We start from the raw sequence: 27,225 nt of genomic DNA on the forward strand, positions 1-27,225 counted from the left end.
GAAAAAAGCAACTAACACGTTCAGCCGCATCCTCTCACGTATCTGGGAATTTCCTGCTGCTCTTTCAGATCCTTCTTGAGTCCATCTCAGCACTTTAATCATTCCTGCCTCCTGCCCAACGGCACTGCTTCTGGTCTCACGTATCACCTGTGCTCCAGCACTGGCCAAGCACTCAAAAACACAAAGACTTTCAACTTCCTTAAATGAGCTTGTGCTCACTGGGCTACCGTTCTCCAAGTCCAGCAAGTCCCTCCTGAGCCCACGGCTCATCACCTGTGCCCATAGCTCTGCTGGGCCTCTGCTGCCCCGCTGGTTCCCCAGGACTTGGTACACCTCCCTCCCCTTTGACATCATCCAGCACGTAGGGTGTTTCCTTTTGTCTTCGGTTTTAAATGGCTGGGGGGCAATGCAGAGAGGAGGAACTGAAGCAAGGGCACTAGCCACTCTTCCGCAATACACACTCCTGCTTTTCACTATCCAACGCCTCACATTTCTGCCCAGAAGAGGGACTAGTGAACTCTGCTGGCAGCAAGGGAGGAACTCTCTTTTCACCAAACTCCCTTCAAGACAGGATTTTAATCTTCAGCAGTAAGTTGGACCAAACATTGAAAAAAAGTTACTTGATTCACTTTATCAATGCCCAATGTCTATGTCCCTGCTGAAGTACAGCCCACTCGCACCTTCAGTGAACACCCAACTGCTCCCAGGCCAGAGCTCACAGTGGGGAAGGTTAGTTGCAAAGCAGAAAATGCTCCTGCTGTTCAGCAGGCAGACAAAGGGCCACTACCCACTAAGTGCTAAATGACCTGAAGGTTCTTCAATGATTGAAAACATTCAGATGTTACCCCACTGCACAGAAAAACCACAGAGAAAAAAAAAAAAGATTAAACCCCAGAAGGTTTTTTTAAGCTGGTATTTTTATTAGAACTCTACATAAAGCACCTTTGCCTGCCTTAAACTTACAGTACTTCTCTGAACACTGCTCTTCAGTAACACAGCACAAGATGCTTCAAACTACTCCGCGTTTCTTGATTTGGACACTGCCGACTTAACAGCTTGCGCAATGGCATCTTTATCAATGCCAAACATCTTCAGGAGCTCAGCTGACTTCCCGCTACGTGGCACCTGAGATACAGCCAAGCGACTGACTGTGATACCAGGCTCACCCACTACTGCAGCGCTCACTGCTTCTCCAATGCCACCTATGAAAAAAAAAGTCAAACACAACAGGTGTCTGTATGCTTCAACTGGCAACATATAGATTGCATGTATATCTGATGCAAAGGTCTGTGCAAGTTAAATCCTCAATTCGCATGCTTATGAGAAAACATCAATCACAATATACGTCTGAGTTGCCCATTTCTGAAATGAAAGCAATTCCCTCTTTCAAAGGCATTCTGAGGACAACAGCCTGACATTTCTGAAGTATTTACAAACTGGCAGTAAGAGACATGTACCTCTAAAGGGCCCAGGACTGTCAGGAAGCCCTCACCACTTCACCATCAGCCACCAAGAGCCAGGTTTAAAAATATATTTAGTCTGAGGAGTATTTTCAAATATACTTAATGCACTCAAAGTCTTAATTCCCACCAATCTCAACAGCATTTAAGAGCTCCATCTTTTCACAATGCCTGTACATGGCGCTAGGCACCTCTCTGCATTATGTAATACATCCACAACCTCTGCTTAGAGCTCAGCTCAGACTGAATCACCATCAGTCACAGGGACAAAGGATAAAACAGGCAACTGCGTGGCAGCAGGAGAGACACTGGATGCAGGAGTACTGGGGAAGAAGAAAACACAGGACTAGCATCAAGAGCACATGCTCTGAGACCTGGTAGTAGAGACACCTCGGTGCTGCACTTCAGTTAGGGTGCACCTGGGAATGCAGGGCTTTTCACAGCTCTGGGCACGGTGTGATTTAACCAGTCAAACTGAGCCTCCAGCCATGGATGCGGCTGGTGAGATCAGCCTGATGTGGCCTTGCAATGCATTCAGGCTTGTGATGCGTGTACACCCGACCTTCCGTGACTGCATCACATAAAGCTGTGCCAGTGTAAACTGCATGTTCATCACCTCAAAGCGTGATGATTTTGCCATCTTGCAGATCTGCAGTAAAATATTTGTCCAGAGTTGAAAGATAAGCTAGAAAATGACGAAGCTCAGCAATGCTATCACCATCCATAGTCTGGAACAAAAAGTATGGTGTAACCAGCACTTAATGGTAATACTAGCTCACTTCAGATACCTGGCAAGAGTGATGCTCACCTTAAAGCAGGATAATATTCTCATGATATTTACTAATTTCTATTAGTAGATATCTATGATATCTACTAATGCCACAGTTCACAGCTGCCTCTCTGCTAATTTCTCTGTCTCCCCCAAGAGGAGCAAGCCTGACCTGCAATTCACAACAGCTGCTCTCTGTTTACATACGGTCTCATCTTCATGGGACATGTTTGCACAGGCGCGGCCCTGAAAGCCTGTGCAAACAAGGCATGTCAGAGACCAAGCGGCTCAGCATTGGGGCCAGTTTTGTTTAATATCTTTGCCAATGATCTGGATGAGGGGATCGAGGGCACCCTCAGTCAGTTTGCAGATGACACCAAGCTGTGCAGGAGCGTTGATCTGCTTGAGGGTAGGAAGGCTCTACAGAGGATCTGGACAGGCTGGATTGATGACCCAGCGCCAACTATATGAGGTTCAACAAGACTCAATGCTGAGTCCTGCACTTCGGTAACAACAACCCCAGGAAATGCTACAGGCTCGGGGAAGAGTGGCTGGAAAGCTGCCCACTGCATAAGGTGGTGTTAGTCAACAGCCAGCTGAATATGAGCCTGCAGTGTGCCCAGGTGGCCAAGGAGGCCAACAGCATCCTGGCTTGTATCAGAAATTACGTGGCCAGCGGGCCTAGGGAAGTGATTGTCCCCTGTAATTGGCGCTGGTGAAGCTGCACCTCAAGTACTGTGTTCAGTTTTGGGCCCCTCACTACAAGAAGGACATTGAGGTGCTCGAGCGCGTCCAAAGAAGGGCAACAAAGCTGGTGAAGGGTCTGGAGAACAAGTCTTATGATGAACGGCTGAGAGAACTGGGGTTGTTTAGCCTGGAGAAAATGAGGCCGAGGGGAGAACTTATCACGCTCTACAGCTACCTGAAAGGAAGTTGTAGCCAGGTGGGTGCTGGTCTCTTCTCCCAAGTAACTAGTGAAGGACAAGAGGAAATGGCCTCAAGTTGCACCAGGGGAGGTTTAGATTGGATATTAGGAAAAATTTCTTCACTGAAAGGGTTATCAAGCATTGGAGCAGGCTGCCCAGGGAAGTGGTTGAGCCACCATCCCTGGAGGTATTTAAAAGACACACAGATGTGGTGCTTAGGGGCATGGTTTAGTGGTGGACTTGGTACTGTTAGGTTAACGGTTGGACTCGATGATCTTAAGGGTCTTTTCCAATCTAAACGATTCTATGAGTCTATGATTCTAAGTAAAATCCTGGCACAGAAGGAGAGGGAGTCTTATAGAGACTACTCTGCTTCTCCCAAGAAGCATTTTATCTGAAGATTTACCTGGGAGTCATCTTAGAAATTCCTTCTCGCATGCATCATGCACTTTTTACCCTCAGTTTAAGAACACTACCATATAGCACCAACAGACTCTGAAACGGCCTCTAAGCAGGTGAAATGAAGGAACAAAGAGAGTCAAGCGAGGATGTAAAGTGCTCTGGCTCTTCACAGGCCCTGATCTGCTCTTCTATAGTAGTGGAGAAGAAAGAGAGGAATTTATTCCAGAGTGACTGCAGAAACTGCCCAAACCATCTGATTTCAAGCAACCTGGAACCAAGCTTTTGGACACAGGGAAAACTTAAGAAACCCACACAGCAATGGTCTGTCTTACAACTTAATAAACTGCAGAGCAGCTGCTATAAAGCTATTCTGAGACTATTCTGCGCAGAGCGACTGCACCGCAGCAGGAATTTACAGTCTCACTGGGAACAAACGAATCAAGACTTCACTTGGTCCAAGTATACAGAAGGGCACACAAGGCCAAGCTAATCAGAAAGGCAGTCCTGATTAACCCATTATCTTAGGAAACTTTCAACCCTCAGTGTCATCTTACAATTGTAACAGCAATGAGAAAGGCTAATACCTCTCTTCTGCTGTAACTGAATGACAACATCAGGTCCCATACTTCTCTCTCAGGTCAGGAGAAGCTGTGAGCTTCCAGCTCCTGAAGGAACAACTGTGTGGGCTGTGACCTCCTGGACCCAGCTCACCTTCATGGTAATGGTCCTCAACAGTGATGATTCTGCCTTTGGTTGCTCTTGCATTTTCAAGTATTGTCTTCTTATCCAGGGGCTTTATAGTGAAGGGATCAATCACACGGATGAAGATTTTATCTGCAGAAATAAAATGATTTGCAACATGAATTTGGAGAATGTACTTATGTACTACTGTACTTATGGCTTGTCTACCACAGAACCTCATCAACCCTAATTTTTGTATGTATTCTTTCTTCATGCACCTTGTGAGACAGTAACATCCATCCATTCTGCAGATGAAACTCTTGAGGCAGAAAAGCCTTGAATAAGCGACTCAAGGTCATTAGGAGTGCCTGTCAGCAAAACAGTAATCTAAAAGGCCTTCTCACACGTACAAGCAGAATCTAGTCACCAGGAAATCCTTCCTATTCAGATTGTCAATCACAATTTTTTTCAGACCTTTATTTTATCTTTAACTTTGTTGTCAAGTCAAGCACAATTTCCTTCTGCGTCCTGAATTCTTCATTGCAGGCTGCCCGCCTGACAGGTATGTCTATTTGAACCGCCTCAGCCCTGATCACAGCACCCTTAAGTTTGGCATCAAAATGAGAATTTGTCTTGTCATCACAAGGCAGGCCCACATTGCTTATTAAAGCTATGTACAAATGGCAATTGTTTATAAAGAATAGCAAATTCCATGAGGTTTTGTCTTATCTCGGCTAGCTGAACAGTGAACCAACTCTTGTCATACATAAAGAATGTTATCAGTTTTGTGACTGAAGGCTCTTTAGTGGCCAATATATTTTAGGTATTAGACACTGCCTTTACACTAAGGGATTATCTCTCCATAGCCGGTTATTCACATTTCAAGAGCAGCTGAGCATCGCAAAGTAAGGTAAATGCGGAAAAATAACAATAGTTCTGAAAATACAACTTTCAAAATGTCCTAAGCCTGTTGGCTCAATGTCATGACAAAGTATCTGTCCACTTAGAAACAGCATACAAAGCTACCCATAAGCCACAGGCAGCATTAATTGTGTTACCTCTTATTATTTGTAATCTCTTCCTGGGTGTAAGCTACTGACTCACAGATGGATTTTTGATGGTTTCTTTCTCATTTCATTGAAGGATTTTTATCTTCGTTGTGAAATGTCAGTACATTTGAGCACTCTTGTAGAATTATTGCCTCCCACGCTAGTTAAAAGTTGATACATTCATTCAAAACCACCAAGTTAGCAGTGAACCATATCCACACAAAGGCACTGTGTATTGACAGCATTGTGCAAGAGCACACGCAGTTGCTGTAGCTCAGCTGACAACCTGTATTTTGGTAACTGGCCGCAGCCTGATCGCGTTCTATTGTGTTGGTAGCCTAGCCCACCCAGATAATATACCAGGGAAGGATCACTCCAGCTTCTTACACACTTCCTCTAAGATTCTGCCTGCAGGACACTTTCAGACAGATTAGCAATTCTAAGGAGACTTTGATCTGATGAGTTTGGCAATTTTCATGGCTACTAATGCTGCTAAGCTAACTAAAACCTACTCAATTAGGCAAGATTGGCAGATGCATACTATGTTGCACTGTATCAGCTTAACAGATGACCAGTTGTCTGTAACATTTAAATTAATGTTTACCAGTACAAAGGGTGAGCAGTTAGGCTGAGTGGTATTGATTTCTTTGCTGTGTTAAATGATAAAAAAGGAAAAAAAACCCAAACCCATAATCTGATCACCTTTTCTCAGGAGCTCTGCTGCAGCCAGAGCCTCATGCAGAGTGACTCCTGCTCCGATTACAGTCACTTGGTCATCCTTACTCTTCAGAACCACCTGCAAGAAAATGTTTCCATGTATTTTTAACAATAAATTTATTGATATTTCTAACATTTCTAGAAATTTTATTAAATAGATCAAACCTTTGGCATTGGAATACTTTAGAGGGAAAGGGGCTTTTATAGGAGGAACTTTGCATATTTTTTTCTGATTCTATTTATCTGGGCAATATTTACCTTTGCCTGTCCAATATGGAAGTCCTCATTGTTGTTGTAAATGACAGGATTTTCAGGACGACTAGTTCTTATGAAACAAATGCCCTGTTTCCGAAGTAAACATGTTATAAGTTACAAAACCAGAAAGGTGTTGACATTCTAGTTTGTAAACCCTAAGGAAAAAATACAGCAAAACAACTTTTACTATTTATCTGGTTTTCACCCTTCTATGTTACCTCTGGTTCTACTGAGTAAACTTTTACACACAGACACCCCCCACCCTCCATTCCCATTAGTCCTTTTTCAATAGCTGGTTGTTTCAGACACAATACAGTTGATCTCTTTTTAGAGCACACTGATAACTGACAATTTCATTTCTGATTCCAAGATCTTTATTTCTCTTTTGTTCTCTTGTGGAACAAGAGAATTGTAATCTTACAACTTTACATGTTGCAAATTTTACTCTACCCACTTTAAAGAGAAAGAAGAAATGTTCAGCTGAAAACAAGGAAAAATACTTTCCATCAATTAATGTTCAGATGCAACCAGTACTTACATTTAATCTTTCCCTAACACTACCTTACACTCCTTTCCCTACCACTCCATATTTTTGTTCATAAACCACTCATCACATTTGTTACGTACCAAATTTCCACACTCCTTCACTTAAAAGCTGTATTAGCAAGACTGATATTTTTTAGATTATTTGCTCCTTTCTCAAGGTAAACTCCTATGGCAGCCAAAAGAAGTACCAATCAAGGAGATGATCCAACTCAATGCTGCAAATGACATGTGACCATAAGTATGTCAAATTAGCTGAAGGTTAAGAGAAATCAGAAACTATCACAACCACATGGGAAGTCTTAGTTGTCTTCAGACACAGTCCAATTTAACTGCAATCCATCACTGGCAAGAGAGGACTAAAAGATGACCAGTGAGACTGTCAACTAATATAAGCACCAGCTCTCAGTATCTCCAAAAGACGTAGATTGTCTTAGACTAAGAGAGGACCTGACTCCTGAGCTTTCATGTACAGGCACTTTATGATCAAAATCCTCAAGATAAATTTCCTTTCCATATCCAGCTTCAATTTTGACCCCAGAGATATCATATTAGGAGTGTACTTTCTGCAAGTTTGCTAAAGACCAACAAGAGAGTTACACTTGCCCTTATTTCTGAGCCAATTTAGACCCAAACTGCAATCGCTGTGTAATCATTTACATCTCCCCAAATCTGGCCCACAGCATTCCAGACTGTTCATTCTGCACTAGCCTGGACAGAATGTCTGCAACCTTTCCATGCAAAGAAAACATCCCACTGCCACGCTGGAGCCTTTGAAAGAATTTATGTAGGAGGAGACATGCAAGAAACATGCCAGAAGCAACAAAAGTGGTACCAAAAAGAAGTTATTCTCTGGCTTAGAAATACTGTGGTGCAAACCTTGGTGTTGGCAGCTATTTCCACTGCTTTTTCAGTGGCTACAGCATCGCTAGGGTAAAACACAGTGGCATTGGGAACAGCCCGGAACATGCACAGATCCTCCAGTCCCATCTGAGATGGCCCATCCTCACCTAAAAGAATTAAACCAGGGTTACAAAAGAGTAAGTGCACATTTTTGACAATCACTCAATATAGCAGTGAGGTTCAATGTAAACCAGGAAAAAAAAAAAAAAGTATAAAATCAGGCACACACAGGACATGCAAGTCTACCTGCTTGAGAAAAGAATCATCTTCTCCTTAAACTTGGAACCATCTAAACAGTAAATAAAGATAGAAAGAGACTAAAAAGAAAGAGAACTGGGGTTAAAAAGAAAAAATAGAAAATAGAACAATAAAACAACACAAAAGGAAGACAATCAAAGCAGAAAGGGCACAGATACAGAGAGAGGGTCACAAGATATGTGAGCATCTTCAGATTTACATGTACTGGGGCTGCACAAGCAAAATCTGTATTTGTCAAAAGTGTTCCTCTAGATTTAAACTGCTGGAAATGTGAAAGGAGAATTGTGTGTGTTCCATCAGAAATGGAGAGTGCACTTGGTACAACTGCTCTCAAATTCTTTGGCTCACTTCAAGATTAAATGAAGGGTATGTATTTTTCAATACTATCAAAAGTCTTCTAAAGAGCAACAGGGCATCCATGTTGTTAATTTAACAACTCAAGTGCCTTATGGCATAAACTGCAGATCTACAGAAAAGAATCGTTATCCAGAACACGTGCTGGATGCCATGATTTTCCATAGTTAAAGAAACAATCACCACAACACCCCCCCGCCCCCCATGATCTTATGTAACGGCGCTTTAGGAATGGCACTGTTCCAAACTAACCATGCAGAGAGTTCTGAATCCACTCATGTCACAGCCTGCAGAGCAGGGCAATAAGCCTTCCCACATGCACCCACTACCTGTTACTCAAGAAGGACGAGTTCACGAGGAAGGAGGACAGTATTTTCATAAGAGCAGCACAAAACTCTGAAGAACTTTAAACATGTTAAAGAAATCAATCATTGAACTCTGCCACTACACATTACTAATAAAGTAAGCACGAACCAGGAAAAGAGAGCATCTCTGCTTTCAGTCACGACATGAAAAAAATTCTCAACATCACAGTTTCCAAATCTGTATGCACACTGACTGAATGAGCGTGACCTCAGTTAGGCATATTCCTTTCCTAAAATGCACCCACATGATGTATACATGATGCAGAAAAGTGAAATTATGAAGAATAAAATTAACAGGTACCTGAATCAGAAGCTTACCCAAAGTAAAGAGAGTATTCATGCTTTTGCTAACTTGGTACCAACAGTACCAGCATTCACAGTTCATACGAGTAATTTGCAGACTAGCACTAAGTTGAGCTTGGCCCCAAGTGCATCTTTATGAAAATCCTGATTTACATGGTTCTAGAGCAACGCAGATCAAAAGAGAGTAATTTTCAGTTACATCTGCAAAACCTACATTTATAGCTTAAAAAAACCTGAGTGCTTAATATGAACAGTATCAAATATCTAGAATATAAAACTGTTTGTCTAAACAACTGATATTTCTATTTTTGACATGTGTACACTATGATTTATTTCCCTATATGTTCAGTTTGGAAAATACAGATTTTCCATTATTCTCTTGAAAACATATTTAAAGTTTTGCTAGATAATTTGCTCTGTCAGCAACTATTGGTCTAGGAGTGAACCCAGTACAACTTCAGAAGGTCATTGTGACAGTTATTTCTCATAAATTTAATGGGTCCAAATTTCAGTGCAGCAGAAGCCCAGGTCTACCTAGAACTGCATACATAAAATTTCAATTTTCACCACAGGTTCAGTTAGGATTCTGAATTCCATGCAGGCCCAAAGTTCTAATAGGAAGTATGCTTAATTCATACCCTTCTATTTAAAATTGAATTTTCTAACAGCTAAAGGATTTCTCTGAATTACTTTCTTTTACAACTTGATTGCAAAACTTTGGGTTCAAATTCTTTTTTGAAAATCAGAGTTGAGGCCTGAATCAGATTTGTAATTCAAACAGTTTTATAAATCTAAGTATGCACCTCACAATCGTAGCTCCCAGCAGAACATTTCAAGTGCTGAAAATTGAAACTTGGAAGTGTAGTTCTAGGAGACAGTTCAGGTAACCCAGAGGAGTTTTATCTTCTTAAATGAGCAAAGACCAAAGCTAATTGGCTTTTGTACCAACACCCTTTGCTGCTTGCTAAAAGACTTAAACTGGATTGAACTACACTACGATGAGGTGGGAGGACTGATTTTAAAAAGAAAAGAGGCTTGTAATAGAATCCCTCCCTTAATGACATACACAAGCCATAATCTGATATACTCTACTTACAGTCTCCACTACTAAAGCATACTCTATACTGCTGTGAGTTAAGCTTGAGGTTCTAGATGAGACAACAAGTGTTTATGAAGCATCTTTAAATCTTTACCAGTATTACAGGTCAAACTAACTATTTTGCTTTAAACAAAAACCCCAACGCTCCTCCAAACCATACTGCTAGCCAAAATTATTAGATCAACTGAAAAACTGATATATGCAGAGTGCCTTAATTTACTACCCCTGTCAGCTCTCCTTCTCTTTCTTTTCCCCTATAAACACCTAGTAGTTTTTCAAGCATGAAGGTCTACTGGCATTTTCCTTCTTGGTAAGCAAGTCTGCTCCCGTTTTCATGGGTGATGTCTATGCATTTCATTAAAAAAACAAAACTCCCTTCCTCCCTCAAACCCCAATATGATCTGACATGTACCAAACAGTTATGATGGGAAGCAAAGACCGGAGAAGGTACTGCCAATTTCCTGAATTACATAACAGCTTCACAGTTCCATTAGTACTTTGAGGTTTCAGGGTTTTTTAATCAACACATTAACTGCTCCAGTAATAAGAAATACTGAGATAAGTTAAAGCAATTATTTCAAATCGGTGATCTTCAAAGGAATAATAAAACAAAAACATTTATCCCTTGTAAAGGCTTTTTGAGATTGGTGGACAAGAGCATCTGTGCAAGAATAAGTATCATTAATTTCTCATTTCAGGGACTGGGAAACAAAGGTACAGGACTATTCTCATGACAGAGGACCTCAACTGCAAAGACAGAAAGGAACCTAAGCTCCTCATTTTCACTCCAATCCCTTTATATCACTCTATACTCGTAGACTAGAAAAGTTTGTAGGGAAAAGTCTTATTTTTATCAGGCCAAACCAATAAAAGAGGGAAAAAAAACAGGTAAGCTGATGAAGGTTTGAAATCTTTCTCATTCTTTCTAAATACAACGTGTCTGACGAAAGTGAATTGCAAATATGACTTCTTCCTGTAAATGGTGCCACTGTTAAACCATCACAGCTATATTACTGATTGCCTCCACAAAACATCATCAGTTTGACTGCCAGACACTTATCACTAAATGGATTGGAACTGCTGATAAATAAGCCAAGGCTGCCCTTACCAATAGAAACACCGCAGTGCGACCCACAGAGATTGATGTTACTCTCGGAGATGGCAGCCATACGGATCTGGTCAAACGCCCGTGTGAAGAAGGTAGCAAAGGTGCTGGCAAAAGCAACAGTTCTGTCACGAGTGGCACAACCAACTGCAATGCTCACCTGAAAAGAGGGAGATTGTACAGGATAGTGAATACCTCATTTATTGACTGTTTCCAAGAGATCATCTGTGGGACTTCCTACTGTAAAACTTCAGCAAGAAGCTCTCAATGCAGACTAAAAATCTCTATCCAGTCCTGCTCCTAATTGTTGGACTTTCCAAAAAAGAAAGGAGGCAACTCACTCTCCCAGTATCTATCCTCCAGCATCTCCTCTGCCCCTTGTGCCAGCTGTTATTGTTGATCCTTACTGGCAGCTTCTTTTCTTCATCTACTCCAAGCTGCCATTCAGAGTTTTAAGACTTATTCTGACCCTCCCTCCCCCTTTCTTTTCCTGGATCAAAGGCTTACACTTTCAATTCAAAGGACAGGGTTTTACTATCTCCAGCAGACAAAAATTATCATTACTAAGTGGAATGGCTTTTACCCATGTTATTTGCACTCATGTTTACTAAAAAGGCCCTTCTTTAGCAAGATGGAAATTAGAACAAGGTCCTTACATTGTTTATTGCTACAATTACCCCATACATTTATTTTACACAGAAATTGGTCTGCTCTTCACAGCAAATTTTTCCTAAGCTGATGTAAATCCAAAATGCCTGACTAAAGCTCATGAAACTGCCCTAGTATAAAATTTGCAAGAGACAGTCCATGAGTTCTTTGGTTATAAATCATTAACGACAACAACAATTTTTTGCCTGAATTTGTGTCTTTAATTTCATTTGCTTCAGTGAACCCATACAGGTAGCAACTGAAGACTCAAACAGATGAGTTATCAAATTATTTCAGTCCTTTCTGTACAAATGTCATCAGGCTAAATTTATTAGCTGTTTTTCTGTCCTCATCCTTATAGCCCAGTCTAGCATAGAACCCATTGTCATGTTGTGACATTCCATTTCCTGTGAAGGAAAAAAACCCAAACCCTAAAGTCTTTTTAGAGTTAAATCTCTACAAATCACAGTGTGGAAAGTATTGCTGTTGTTTACATGTTGCCATCTCCTTGTGTTCTGCTGAAATGCAGACAATATGATCACAAAAGTTAAAAAAAAAAAAAAAAAAAGAGGGGGATTTTGGAAAGAATAATTAGAAGCACTCCTGTTGTATTACATTTATAAGCTTTTGCCATAGCCTAGTTTTTCCCTAAGAAGTGAGCAAGTCAAATTAAATATTCATGAATACAGATGTGAAAAGCAAATATTAAAACCCCACTCTCTGAAGACTTAGCCTGAATGGTCTCAGATCCTGTTGTGTAATACCAGTATTTCATGAAACCAAGAGACCAGTTACCATGTTCTGTTCAGCAATGTAGCATTCGATGTAGCGACTGGGATGTTCTTTCTTAAAAAGCTCTGAGAAGGTGGAGTTCTTTGTGTCTCCATCCAAAGCAATCACTCGATCATTAGCATGGCCCAGTTTTGCAAGTGCAACACCGTAAGCTTTGCGGGTAGCCCACTAGGAAAAGAAAGATACAGTAGTACTGTTATAATTTTCTGTTTCTAGAAGCTTTTTTTTTTTCATTTTCTCGTTTTTCCACAAGTGCATGCACATACAATTAAAAAAAATAGAACGCAATCAAAAACGTTTTACATGTTAGCAATATCAAAAGTACATATGAGAACAGCAACACACAGAAGAGTAAACAAAAAAGAAAAATACAGCAAAACATCAGGACACACATCTGTGCTGAAATCAGCAAATTCCTACCAATCCCCCTAGGAAATTTTGAAAACCTTGGTTTTCAAATCAGTGAATCATGGAAATTCACTGAACCTTGTGGATTTTAATTTTAAATACACATAAAATAGTTTGGATAATTTATAACAACAACAAAATGAAGAAGAGTGACTTCAGTCTTTATTAAGACTATATATATTTGAATATATCCTTTCAATACCCAGTAAGTTAAATTTCTGTGCGTCATACCACAGAGGTAAGCGTTTACAAGGATACTCAAAATAGGAGAGAAGAGGTGGGTAGTTGAAATCTTGGCAAGGGATACCACAAAACCTCCTGCCACCCATTAAACAGTCTCACACTTCAAAGCTATCTGACAAATTGACAAACAGTGAAAAAGGAAAGGAGTACCTTCTCTCCCACTTTGTAAGTTGGTGGAGATGGCATTTTAATGTTTCTAATATTTACTACAGGTGCATCTTCTTCTGGGAGGGCTGGAGAAAGCTTTTTCTTATTTTGGATTTTATCATCTATTTCCTGAATGACTTGTTCAGCCATGTTTTTTGGAAGGGGCTTTCCATGCCAGCTTTCCTTATCTTCAACACCTGTGTATTAAAAATTACATTACAAATAAGAAAACTACAAAAACTATTTAAGTTTTTAGCTTCAAATTTTACCTAAATAAAAGTGCAGTGGAGTATGACAGTGTAGTATAGTCTTCCAAGGAAGCATTTCCTCATTATTCCCGCTGTGAACAATTACAATAGTATTCAATTGCATTAATACAGGTATGTTTAAATACATAAGACAAATAGTCAAATTCCATATGTTCCAAATCAGTCATGCAATTCCAGTGTCTTCTACTGAAATTGTTTTTAAATTGGCACCTAAAAGACCCGGTCCATAAGCATGGCAAGAAGTAAAGAGTAAATCAGTGTGAAATGTTAACAGGAAATTTCAATAGCTAGGTCTAAATAAACACACTCAGGTTAAGTTTCAAACAACAGTTAGCCAAGCTGTCTAATTCAAACAAGACCTAAGTTTTACAGCTTTAGGTTAACAGCTTCTGATGACTCTTATCTTTGTGCACTCGTCACTAACAGCAAAATTACCTCTCTGGCTGATTATGCTGCTTTTCACTAAGTCACTAAGAATTATGAATTTTGCTTGCTTACTCAAGGCAAAGGAATGAAGATCTTCACTCCTGTTACTATTTATCTGGTCAGAAAGACAAATTCATAAAATGCTGCTAAAATCTGTAGCTGAACAGAATCATGGCAACCCCAACACACCGAACATGCATTTACTCCATTCTACAGATACAATGCTCAGTAGCTAGCACGTATCTCACTTGCAAGAACCAAAACAATTTTCTTAGCACTAAAGCTATTTAGAAGCATGAAGAGTTTGAAAGACTTTCTGCATGCTGTTGCTCAAATGTGTAGGTACACATATGTCCCCTAGACAATGACATTTAGGTAAGTTTCACACCACGTGAAAACAAGAAAAGGATCTTAGAGGCACCATGAACTCCAAAATTCAAACAGCTGCTAACCTATGAAATAATTTCTATGGACTACTGTATCCTGTATCTCAATGAATTACACATCAGATCATATGAAATAACCTGTAGTATGATGAGGTAGCTTATGTATCACCTCTCACGCAGCTTTGTCTAAACTGTAAATGCAGAATCCCTCCTCATTTTCTATGTATTTATACTGCCTGGCTGGTAACAAGCAGACCCAGTTATCTGCAACATATGGAGGAGAGAGCTACTATGACAAAGTTACTCCCTCCTCTGTCTCAGAGTAGTCTCTGTGAGCCTAGGGATCAAGAGCAAGGCAAGAAGATTGCCCTCTTTCGCTAGGGCAATTTTCAAGACCAAGTCATATGGTCCAATGTTCCCCTCTGCCCCGGCCATCTTCCAGACTAGAAAAGACTTTTTAAAGAGTAACAACTCAAGCACAGCTGACAGCAGAGGAAATCCCACTCTGCAACTGCGGATCTGTAAAAGCTCAGTCAATATGGAAGCACATCTGGCTGGATAAAGTGAAGAACTGAGAGCCACATCTTTGCCTGCTTCCAATGATGCATCAATCTAATGTCCTCCATAAGAAAAGGCAACAAAGGAAAAAAAAAAAAGGTGAAATTCTGAGTTTTCAGATTGTATGGTAGTATCATCAATCAAAAAGCTGATAGGATACCAACCTTTTTCTAATGCATGGAATGTTAAACTTCTGTATTTTTCGATTGCACCTTTACTGCAGCACTATGTACATATTATTATATACACATGTATATACAAAGCAATAGAAGTTTTATTACCTGATATGCCTTTGCCTTTAAAAGTCTTTGCAATGATAGCCGTTGGCTGATGTTTGGCCTGGCCAAAGGCTTTGCAGAGTTCCTCCACACTGTGTCCATCAACGATGATAGCATGCCAGCTAAGAACACAAACAGATCAACTGTTTCTAAAGGGTTTTAGCATGTGACACTGTCTGGCAGTTAGCAATAACAATAATGAATACTAACTTCATTCCAATGCAGTGTCTTTTTAAAAGACCCTAAGTATGCCAGAAACATGAACTAGCATTTGAGATTATAAAACACCATAGTCCCTTTTTTATAATGCAAAATGAGTCACAGAGGGATTAACAGCTACTAGCAAAATTAACAGCCCACAGATAATTCTTGCTGTACAAATAAAGATGACCAACATCAGGCATTATGAAAGACCATCTTTCTCGGTGATGGTACCCTTTAGAGCCGAAAGCTCATTTGAAAAATTCTGAAAAGCAAATAAAACATACAGTTTCAAATGGGAGACTATACTGAAGTTCTTTCCAATCACATACCCAAAGGCTTCACAGCGTTTCTGGTAAATTTCAACATGATGCTGCAGAGGCGCAGGGTCACTTTGTCCAAGACGGTTAACATCAAATATAGCAACCAGGTTATCAAGCTTGTAAAACCCAGCAAAGGCCATTGCCTCCCAAACAGAGCCTTCAGATAACTCTCCATCTCCAAGCAGACAATACACTCGATAGCTAGAAGAATAAATTAAAAAAAATTAAGTTTCATGTGTAAGCACAATTAAATCAAAAGCAAAACCCCTCCAACAATTCATAGTGAGAATTCACTGCTTTTTCTATCCTAAACTCAACCCCTATTGCTCAATGCATTCACCTCAGATAACCTTATGCAACCTTAGACAAATTAAATGAAAATACTTTTGAGCTGTTACACATGAAAAAAAAAAAGATTTAGAAATACTGTACCCCTTTTTAAATTTTTGTCTGAAAAAAAAATGAGGTCTTAAGCCTCCTATTGCAAGGCTTGAATGAACAGGCCCATTAAACACTGTCACTGTGACTCAGCAAGATCACTAACAATGCACGAAAGGTTACTGTCTGCTTCCTCATTCCTACCATATACTCCCTGGAAGGATGACCAATAATTTAATTTCAGGAAACTACAAATTGAGGATGAACTCAACTACAGATTCAAGCATGTTGCATAACCAAATTCAGATTTCAGGAAAAAGATAACCAGCATGATATGACTTTGTAGACTAGTTCTCCAAACACTGAAGCTTTTTATTTAGGTAAAACTCAGCAAGAGTACTGCCTGACCTCTGCGGGATTCAGACACTGTATTTTTCTTTTATTACCGGTCAGGTTTTTTTGGATGACAGAGCTTTATAAATGTTTAATATCTACTAAAATTAAAAAAAGAATAGTAAATTAGCCTTCAAATATGTAATTTTAAAACAAAATAATCAAGATGGCTGTTAGTAATTTTTTTTACTAGACATTAAACTATAACAGACTTTTGATCTGAATCCCACCACCCTTCAGCTAAATCTGAACTCCTTCCACACAAGCTGCTCCCCAGTACTGCATGTGAGACCACTTTTTTTCTTCTGTCATGTAAGCACTGGTTAGATTTTTTCCACACATAGCATCTGTTAAACTCAATTAAAATCAGCAAGTCATCTTTCACAGAAATGATTTCAAGCTAGTGAAGTGTAGCACACATTAACTGGGCAGCCTATGCTCGAATGTACTAGAACTGTCACATAAAATATATCAACTACATCAGGCTATTTTCCTCCTTGTACAGCTTTGCCTTTAGACATCTACTTTTCTTGTCCACAGAACAAATGGCAGAAGCAGTCATTTTTGTCTCTATGGAGTTGAGTGCCTTTCTGATAACATTTTGAAGCCCTACTTTATGATTCAATGGTGCTAATATTGACCATAACAGTTCCTTATCTAGATACGTGTTCTCCATTATTTGTCATCTGACTTTGAACAGACGCATCTCTAGTTTGCATCTTCCTGCTAAGGGGGCACATACAGTCTCAAAATAGCTATCAATTACTCTCTGGAAGTTGGAGGCTGCTCCAACAACTTACTGTCTTCTCTGTTCAGGAACATCACCTTGCAATGCTATCAGGTTACAAAAGGAACACACATATGCACTAATTCTTGCTAATCTTTAAACTCTTCATAGTTTCACTGGCAATGGCTTTGTAATTATCAGGCTAGTAATCTACCATCTAAAATCTGAACTTAAAATTAGATTTGGCAATGGAGAATAGAATAAAGGAGGTTTCTTTTTTTCCTGATTTAGATAAGAATATAATTTCTTTTCACAAAATATTCCCATTGAATGCCTATAATCATGAAATATGAAGACAGAATTACCTGGCTCTGTCAAAGAATTTGCCAGTGTATGCCATTCCACATGCAGCACCAAGACCCTGACCAAGGGATCCAGTAGCCACATCAGTGAATGCTTGTTTCTGAGAATAAAAAGACAACAATTATTTTACAGTTGAGAAAAAGAGGAACTAAATTCCAATGCTAGGAGATCATTCAACATACATCATAATTCAGCTTCTCAGCCATAACAATAGAGTGCAAGCCCCTTCAAATCTTGCCCTGTTCCCCTTCTTTCCCTGCCATGCATGTACCTTGATGATCAGTGTCACAAGCCAACTAGGCTCTCTGAGAGGGAACGGTACTTGTGGCCCAGGAATTTCTCAGCTGTGCCTTGGATGGCAACAGTTAAGAATGGATGCTTCTGTGTAAAATAGAATCAATTGAAACAACTGGCTGGGAATGCAAAGACCAATGAAGTGACCAAACTGGATATAAACTCTTGAAATACCTCAAAGCTTCTTAAAGCATAAGAAAAGTCATGCTGCAGCTTTACCTAAATCTCTTTAAAATGGAAAATATTGACCTACAGGACTGTAGGTAACTTTACTACAACAATAAAGGTCATTTTTGCATGTTTATTCAAACGCAGACACTGATTCAGTTGTGAAGACATAAATATCATCATCCGTCTTATAAGTCTTTATCTTTCCTGTACTGTAGCTGGCAACCAAGAATTGCTGCAAAATACATGTGCTTCTTGTTTTACAGAAAACACCGTCTTATATCAAAGGTTGTGAGCACTCACTGGTACTGGGTGTCCTTCTAAGACAGAATCAATTTTCCTCAAGTTCAGTAATTCTGTTTCTTGTAGAAAGCCAGCCTCTGCCCAAACAGAATATAAAATTGGTGCCGCATGACCCTAGAAAGAAATGTAAGTTTTAAGCAAAGCACAAGTTTCACAATATCCTGGTATCAAAGTAAAATTCTACAAAGTTGATAAACCCTGGAATCACGTTCTTATATCCACTAAATAGGGATCAACTTGTAAAACACTTTTACAACACAACATTCACGCTGATCCTTGCTTCCAAGTCCCCCACGGCCCTGCTTCGAGCACCCCAGATAGCTGACTACAGATAAGACAGAAAGAATGCAGCACTCTTAAGGGATTTAGGATGCCCTCAAGAAAATCAACGCTGAAGAGTAAGAAGGTGTTTCTCAGCCATGCAGGTCCAATTCCAAAAAGTAGTTTTGGTACCCATACAAAAACCCCCTTGATTCAATTTGCTTAGGTACCAGTTTCAAGAACAGAGTACTGTTCACTAAAGCAGTAGGCAGATGGATGAGCACGTGTTATCCCATTAGAACTTCTTCAATACACATGCATTCAAGGTAAGATGCAGTGAGTGACAACAAGCAAAATTTTAAGCTTTATACCTTCAGATCCCCATGGTCAAGTCCAACTGGACAACTGCAAAGTAGCAGTCATCTTCCACCCATGGAGTCATTAGGAGTCAAAAAAACATGCAGAGGTTTGAAGCTCTTTAGCAACTCTGAGCAGAAGCCCTGATTAATTACAGAGAGGTAAAGCAAACATGAAGAAGCAACTCTCTCTTATTGCTTTACCATCTCAGCATTACCTACTTGCTCCACATCCAATTACTTATTTCGGAATGGCAATCGCAAGTGGCAACAGTTATATCCAATGCAAGGATATATACCATCAGCTATGCAGTGCTATTGTAAACTACTGTGTGAAGAACTCTGACTCAAAGATGGAACCTGCCTCTCACTGGAGTACTTCATCTGCCATTTTTTTACATCATTATGTTTTCTGAAGGCCCCTCAACTGCCTTTATGTCATATAATTGAAAGGTCCCTGTGATTTGCAAAGACACAATGCAAGAGGCGATAGAAACACTAATGGCCAGTCCAGATTGTGGTTTTATGTATTTTCAGAACCACAGTGGCTTCAGAAGTATTAATGACTTTAATATCATACTGGCACAGTAGGAATGCAAAATTCCCACTAGCCTACTGTAACTATTTCATATAATGCTCCCTGAAAAGCTGACATTAATTAGTGCACATTGTGACGTGACTGCAGGCATAACAGTATGGCTGCATTTAACAAGTAGAGCACAAAAGCTAACTGCAACTCACTCATTAGAAAATTGGTTATGCCAAAATAAAACAGAAGTTAATATTTCGTGATAGATTTTTTATAGACAATGTAATAACATTTATTATTTAATATTAGAACAAGTTAACATAGTGAAATTAAGACGTATAAAGACACATTATACAGACACTTTTTAATTATTTTGAATTATGTAACAATTTAACTAAACTAGCTTTTATCTGTCTTTCTGAAGCAGACAGTTTCCAAGCTCTCAAATATTTCCAATAGACTTCTGTGTAGATGCAAGCATAAGCAAGTGTAAGTCAAGGAAGACAAGTCAATTTAATGTACAGACAAACAGCTCTTTACTAGCAGACTGCAACAGTATAGCATAACAGTTATGATTTTACCTTTGAAAGAACAAACCGGTCGTTGCTGGCATTTCTGGGATCTTGCACTTTGTACCTCATGGTATGGAAAAACAGCACAGACATAATCTCTGCTGCACTGCAACATGACGTAGGGTGGCTACAAGTCAAAACAGACCCAAGATTACCACTTCTCATTATTGTTTGCTCAGGACCGTATCTTTAAAATATCACTTTACCAGTCCCCTACTCCTCAGCATTAAAATAGAGAGTCCTAAGTGTTTTTGATAACTGATAACCCATGCCATCTACCATTATGCCAATTAGTTGTACTTTGAGACAAAGGGAGCCTTCTTATCTAGTTAAAGTGGATGTTAAATGACAGTCCCTGGTGACAGCTGAAAGACATATCTTTTAGAGTTCTCTGTTCTTCTTCAGGCCAAGGAACACCATTCTAATTGATGACTGTGAAGCACAGGAAGCACTATGACCCTGTGCCTGAAATCATATTCTACTGATTTATCTGATGGCAGAAATTCACATGGATGCAGAGAAGAGAACGACAGCTTTTCACAGTACTTTAGCCAGTCACTGAGTGAAGGAATTAAAAGACTTGTTAAGGCCCCGTTGTACAGGCAGGGATTGCTAACACAAGATTAACTTTTGCAGAAAGTTCTGGAACATTTAGAAATTTATAACACAAGTATCACTTTAAAAAATATTTATTTTACTGTTAGAGCTGATAGAACTAGAATTCTGATTTCTAAAGCGGACATTAAATAATACAATGCTTCCATTTCAACTTACTTCTACTGAAACTGGACACAGAAATTTACTGCCTCCAGTAAACATCCAGATACACATTGTAAAACACTAACTTGCTTAATATTTGATTAAGAGAGGAACCAAAATTTTCTACATTTACATCTTTATCAGTTTGAAATATTGGACTAGTTGGTATATCAAATGTTTGTAAGTATCTGGGATAGTCTGTCCCACTGAACTATCTGGGACAACTTTTGCAACAATTTTCAACAGTAGCACAAATTAATACTTCAACAGTAAGTTGCCTTAGAAATACACAGAAATATACATTTCAGAAGCAGCTACGCCATATACTATAGTTACCAACAAACAAATACCAAGTTACATGAAAGGGTTATTTCCAAGTGGCAAATATTGAATTATTTCAATACAAGGTATATATTTCACTTGAAGTGTAATAGAAGGGCACATGATTACATTTATTTACCTACATTACTGTAATTTAAATAACGATCATTGTAATTCTTATGCACCTTAAAGGAAAGACAACTGACCACCTGAATGTATCACCCTTGGCTTTTCACTTGCAGTAATGCTTAAAAGGGGTAAGAAGGCTCTTTAAAAACCTTTATTGAGTGCAGAAAGTAGCATTTTTCAGATTTTTCTGGTGTAAACAGGATAATTCTTGACATCAGTGGTTGCTACTGAAGTACGGGAAATTGAATGATGAACAATAAGGTTATGGCTGCAGAAATCCACACCAGCTTTGAAAATAACCTGCAGTCTCACCTCAGTTTCTCTTCTACCAATGTTTGGTTTTCATCTTTAACACAACACCCCTAAAATATTTGACTGTACTTGTAAAACATGACAATTTTACTATGAAAGTGTCACATTTCACTTTACTTCCCGCATGTACATTTACCATGCATGTTAGGATTAGACAACACTACTTTCACTACAACTTTAATCAGAATATTCTCTTCTGGTAGTAATAAAAGTTCCCTCCCAACATCCCCAACAGTGCTGAAACAAGATCATAAAAACATGCAAAACACTAGCAAAATATGAATTACGGTTAGTGTCCATCCCTTGGTAAGTACACACAGGGAACCAAAAGAATTAGCTTTAAACCATGGCTCAAACATATTAGTAAATATTTATGTATTTGAGTTAATCAATAAGCCTTACATGCTTGTTTAAAGCTTTCATTCCTTTAATTTTATTAACTTTATACTTAACCATACTTCTATGAACTCCTGGTCTTGGGGAAAAAAAGTTTTAAACAACCTAAAATGGTAGCATGTGGAAATAAAAAAAAAAGGTAGAAAAATTTAATAAATTACCTGAAAATCAGAAAAAAATAATCTTGTTAAAACTACAGGTTAATTAAATGGTTTCCTACTAACAGAAGTTACCCAAAATTGAACTACATACCGGATACCAGAAATCATTCTAAAACCAACTACACCATTTTCTTTAAATACAGCGATCTTAACTACATCTACCAGTCTTCTAATAACTCATACTTTTCTAATAACTCATACTTTTCTAATAAGTTCTGTTAAAAGAACTCCTTGTTAACCCTAGCAAAGTGTACTTGGAGTACTTGTACAAGGGGAGAAAAAACCAACAGCAAGTCACTGCCACTATTCTCCATGTTCCGTTCCTGAGTGACGAACAACCTAGAACTTTGCGGTGGTGGTCTGATTGATGCTTCTCTGCCAGATAGCTTCTGCTGAAGGACTACCTTAAACTTTGAAATGTAGCCCTTTAGCAGGAAACCAAAGTACCTTAGAACACTGAAATCCTGGATCCACACAAGAGTAAAATAATTACTAGCCAGCAGTATTGTTGGGGTTTGGGGTTTTTTTAATTACTCTGCATTAATTTATATTCGCTCCATCTACGCATTTCAACTAAAAAGAATAGTGGTGGAATGTTAAAATGGAATACTGAGTGAAAAAGAAAAGCTAAAAAATTGAAGGAGAAAATAGTTTGCAACAAGTGATCACACCACATGTTATGAAACTCAACTGCCTCTTAAGAAACTCTTGCCACTTCCACTTTTAAGAATTTAAGTATCTAATTCTAGGAACCTAGGCGCTGTTTCAAAACTGCAGAAATTTATCATCAGCTACAAAAGAGACTTGACCAGTTTTTATGAAAAAGTCCGCACCACTTAAAAGAAAAACTTCTTCCACACCCAAAAGCAAGTATATTCAATCTTTACAACTAACTTAATCACATTTTTTGCCCACCTAAGGCGTTTTAGGCACAATTTTTTTTTCCATTTCACTGAATTTTTCTACTGCAGCTGGTAAAGTATATGTTTGAGCATCTTCAGGATCTGACTACCTGATCTTTTAGCTGTTGTTCAGACAAAGGCTGTACTTTCTTTAACAAAAGCTAGTACGAGTAAGGAATGCAAGAACTAGTGTGTCAGATCTACCACAGAACCGCTTGTGTTGCAATATGTGCCACAGTTTACAGAAATTACTTCCCTGAAAGGACAGGTCCTGTTTTGTTTGAAGTGCTTTTATTGCAAGTATTTCCTTCAGTTTTACAAACTACACCTTTAACAAACACACATTTCCTTAACAAAGTCAATGCAAGCAGGATTTTTTTTTTTTTAATGAACTGTATGTTTATATTTAAATTTAACTTGCATTGAAACATCTTTCTACATTCTTAGTGTATACCAGCACTTTAAGCCTATCTCATTCAGGTTTTGGAAAACACATTCATAATATATAGCTGTTTCACAAATGTATGTGATTTGCCTAATGCTGCAACAGAGTCTCAGTGTCTTTTGGGCACATTACTACACCACCATCTCGGTAACCAAATCTTATTAATTAAGAAAATACATGACCTGTCAACAGAATCTTCCCTCCAGAGCCCATCTTTCATAATCTGCTCATTATCAGGTTGTGTAATACTTTCAGACTCTACACAACTCTAGTGCTAGAATAAACTAGAGTGACTGATGAAATTAATCACTTTGTGCAAGAAGTATTCAGTATTGTAGCATACATGAACGAGGAATAAAAAGCTTGTGTAAACCTGTTTTTATTGTTTCTTCATCAGTATGTGGAGAATGGTTTTACTATTGAATTTCATGGACCACAGAAGAGAAGCAAAGGCTGTATAGCAAGATCCTTATTCTTTAATAGCATATCAGACAAAAAAGAGCAATAATTTTACCTGTAGATAAGACAACTGATACCGTAAATCTCTGTGGTCTGCTTAAAATACAAACTAGAAGCTCAAGACTGAAGCCCAAGCTCTACTAAGTAGATTTAACACAATTTTTCTTACCTACAATTTCACGCAGGCTCGTGTAATACTGCCTGTACATTGTAGCTTTGAAACAAACAAAGAATAAAAAGAGCAATTGTTGGGTATCCTGTACTTCTCTCTCCAGACTGGACCAAACAAGCTATGGCTTTGCAAAAACCCACTCCCATGGCTAGCTGAGAGGTTCCCAGTGTCCCAACTCTCCATTTTTACAGGAAGAACCAAAGCATCATTTTCATTTGCTGTGTGCAAAAGGAACTAGTAAAGTTCAGTTTCTGTATGCTTTGAGAAAGAGCCATGTGAGGTAGCCCATGCAGACACAGGGTGGAAAGTGTAAGGCAATTCAAAGAAGCAGCTTTAAAAAATTTTACACACCACCTTCCTCCACACAAACCTCAGTTTCCAAAGGATTCCTTCAAATCATTTTTCTGGGGTGGTTTTTTTTGTTTTTTGTTTTCCTTAGAACACTACAGCCAGTTTCAAAGAGGTCCAGAGGAAATTACAACATGATGGGAAAGGGAAAGGGAAAGAAAGAAAGAGAAAAAAAGAACGAACTCTATACGGAAACACTCAAATGTATTATTCAAGCAGAAAAAATGACTTTAATTTTACATGAGTAAAAACGGATTGTTTGCAGAGATTTTTTTTCCATAGGTAAAGCACGATCAAAGGAAGGATAACCCTGGAATCTGCACACATCAGAGCCTACACTAAATCCTGTCCAGAGGCCTGAATAAACTGCCCATTTGAGACCGCGGGCATTTCACAGATAATCCCACTCGGGTTCACTTGAAATTCCGTGCAGAATTAGTTCCAACTGACGGGCACGAAATGAAAAAGAAACCGCTTGCGCCTCAGGCACAAATTCTTTGGTTTTCAGTCCTGCATCAACTTAGCATTCCCGGTCTCTCTCTGCACAGTCACAACACCCGCGGCCCCAGCGACCGACTCCCGCCCCCGAGCTGGGCCGGGCCGGGCGGCCTTTGGCCGCGGTAGCCCCACACCTCGCCCGCGGCCGCCATTTCCAGATGTAGCATCCACACCAAGCAGCTTCGTGCGAAGCCTCCGACGTGCCGGGGGGGTCTCGGGGCGGGGGCGTACAGAGGATGCGGCCGTGACCCCCGCGGTATCGTCCCACATCCCGCGCTCGGGCCCCCCATGCCCGCGCAGAGCACGTCCCGCCACGCCGCCGCCTCAGCCCTCCCGCCCACCTGGGGGAGGCACGGATGGGCCCTCAGCATCCCCGCCCGCCGCGTGTTCTCACGACGGGCAGAAAACAGAGTGGGGGGAAAGTTCTGCCCTCGGGAGACACCGGCGTGTACCCCAGCAGCGGGTAACTGGCAGCGGGAGCCCGGCACAGCCCCTCCCAGCGCCACCCCGCTTCGGCCTCACCGCTGAACGAATGCACGACCCGGGATGCAGGAGCGGCGCTCGCCGGAGGGGTGGGCGCCGCGTACACGCGGGCGCACCCCGGGGCCGGTCTGCAGCCTGGGCTGGGAGGCAGCCCGCCTGCCTCACTCACCCAGAGCCGGCCGCAGTCGTGGCCTTGATGGAGCTGATGCGGAGCCGGTTGGCCGTATCCTTCAGGGCCTGCAGGGTCTGCTGGTCGGGCTTGTGGTAATCCTCCATGGGGGCGAAGCAAGGAGGGCGGCAGCGGAGCTGGGGCGGCGGCACCTGGAGCTGGGCAGGGACGGCGGCGGTCCGCGAGGGCTGTGGACAGCGCGCCTCAGCCGGGCCGTACGGTGGGGCGGGGCACGGAAAGAGAGAGACGGCGGCGTCCCGCCTCCCGCTGCACCAGGCTTGCCCGCGCTCACCAACGCAGCGCCCGCAGGAGAAGCGAGGCGGGGCGGGCCCGGCCTCGTGAGGCCGCCAGCTCCCCCTGCCGGCGCCAGGAGGCGGCTCTGGGTGCCCGCCCGTGGCAGCGCGCAGGCGCCGTTGGCGCCATTTCCCTCGGCCTGACGGCCCCTCAGGGCTGTGCGCGGTGAGTGGGGGTAAGCCTGAGAGGAGGGGACTCTATCTCACGTTTTTGGGTTTTTTTCCACCGTTCAAACCCTGTTCGATAAAGCTATTGCAGTGGGTTTCCACCTCCAGCCTGTTCCTGTGTGTAAAACAACGCCACTGCATCCAACGTCTCTCATCAGTAACCTTGTTCCTCTACACAGTCAGGAGAAATAGTAATAGAACGACCCTGTGTGGCTGCCTTTCAAGAAATAGTTCATATTTCTATAATATACATTTCAAAATTTTACAAATACAGAGACTTTTGCATAAAAGATTGACTTCACCAGCCATCAATCAGGAAATACATTAGCAATTCTGAACACTATGACATTAAAGATACAGACTTAACTAGGCAAGTTAGGTATTTCATATCTGTTCTAGAAAGCTCAAGTAGCACTAGAAGTCACAATTTGACTTTTAAACAGACAAAAAAATTGAAATACTTCACATCTGGCTCATGAAACCTGGTATTCCTGCACTGCACTCTCCATGTATTTTAGTGTTCTGTCCACTAGTATTCTGTCCTGGAAGCTGTATTGTATGATTTAAAAATATGTATTTTAAAAATCTGTTTTAAATGTAAAAAGTGTTACATCTAGTGAACTAGTGCTATCATCTCATTTCAGAAGACACTACTGATGTGTACCATTTACATTAAGAAAACTACACCTTTGTCTTCAAGACTGAAGACTCTGGGTTTCAGAAACAAAGGAAGCCTCCTGTATTTACAAAGTATCCATTCTCACTTGGCAAATTGCAACTAGAAAGTAACACGTGAAACTCTTAGCAAGGTAAGATAAAACTTTCTTCCATAAACTAACCGCTTTGTTGGAAGAAATAAAAGCAGACGCTATTCCTTTAGCTTAACTGTTTTCTTAAACTGCTCCATCAGTTGTCTTTTCAAAAATCCTTTTAATAAAAAACCTCAGAAGAAAAACTAGACTGGAAATAAGCTATATGCCAGGAAGAAGAAAAAATGG

At 40.3% G+C, this 27,225-nt stretch overlaps 2 protein-coding genes across 3 annotated transcripts in view; one reads left to right on the top strand and one right to left on the bottom strand.

Annotated features, from left to right (window-relative positions):
* Nucleotides 1-899: 899 nt before the first annotated feature.
* On the bottom strand, nucleotides 900-26,117 carry TKT (transketolase). Of its 2 annotated transcripts, none has more exons than XM_075761978.1 (14): nucleotides 25,767-26,117; nucleotides 20,222-20,339; nucleotides 18,495-18,608; nucleotides 17,732-17,829; nucleotides 15,878-16,069; nucleotides 15,348-15,466; nucleotides 13,431-13,624; nucleotides 12,633-12,797; nucleotides 11,193-11,349; nucleotides 7,682-7,812; nucleotides 6,263-6,346; nucleotides 5,990-6,083; nucleotides 4,269-4,391; nucleotides 900-1,202 (listed from the first exon to the last, which is right to left on the bottom strand). In XM_075761978.1, the coding sequence occupies exons 1-14, from the start codon at nucleotides 25,871-25,873 to the stop codon at nucleotides 1,015-1,017; spliced, it is 1,884 nt and encodes a 627-aa protein (XP_075618093.1). In that variant the 5' UTR covers nucleotides 25,874-26,117; the 3' UTR covers nucleotides 900-1,014. The 2 variants fall into 2 exon arrangements, with proteins under 2 accessions (XP_075618093.1, XP_075618095.1); XM_075761980.1 differs by lacking the exon at nucleotides 25,767-26,117 and adding an exon at nucleotides 22,192-22,234.
* Nucleotides 26,118-26,849: 732 nt separating this feature from the next.
* The window catches only part of CACNA1D (calcium voltage-gated channel subunit alpha1 D), a 284,291-nt gene continuing 283,915 nt past the window's right edge, over nucleotides 26,850-27,225 (top strand). Inside the window, exon 1 of the mRNA XM_075761982.1 lies at nucleotides 26,850-27,036. The gene's annotated coding sequence lies outside the window, so the exon portion shown is untranslated. The remainder of the gene's footprint in view (nucleotides 27,037-27,225) is intronic.

Source organism: Balearica regulorum, chromosome 10 (genome assembly GCF_011004875.1).
Source record: "Balearica regulorum gibbericeps isolate bBalReg1 chromosome 10, bBalReg1.pri, whole genome shotgun sequence".
Classification (NCBI taxonomy): domain Eukaryota; kingdom Metazoa; phylum Chordata; class Aves; order Gruiformes; family Gruidae; genus Balearica; species Balearica regulorum.

Excerpts from the sequence above, each read along its gene's own strand:
- TKT (XM_075761978.1), bottom strand. The coding sequence starts at position 25,873 with ATGGAGGATTACCACAAGCCCGACCAGCAGACCCTGCAGGCCCTGAAG. Across the intron at positions 18,609-20,221 it reads ACCGGTTTGTTCTTTCAAAG|GGTCATGCGGCACCAATTTT; the intron begins GTAAAATCATAA and ends ATTTCTTTCTAG. Across the intron at positions 4,392-5,989 it reads AGCAGAGCTCCTGAGAAAAG|ATAAAATCTTCATCCGTGTG; the intron begins GTGATCAGATTA and ends TTATTTCTGCAG.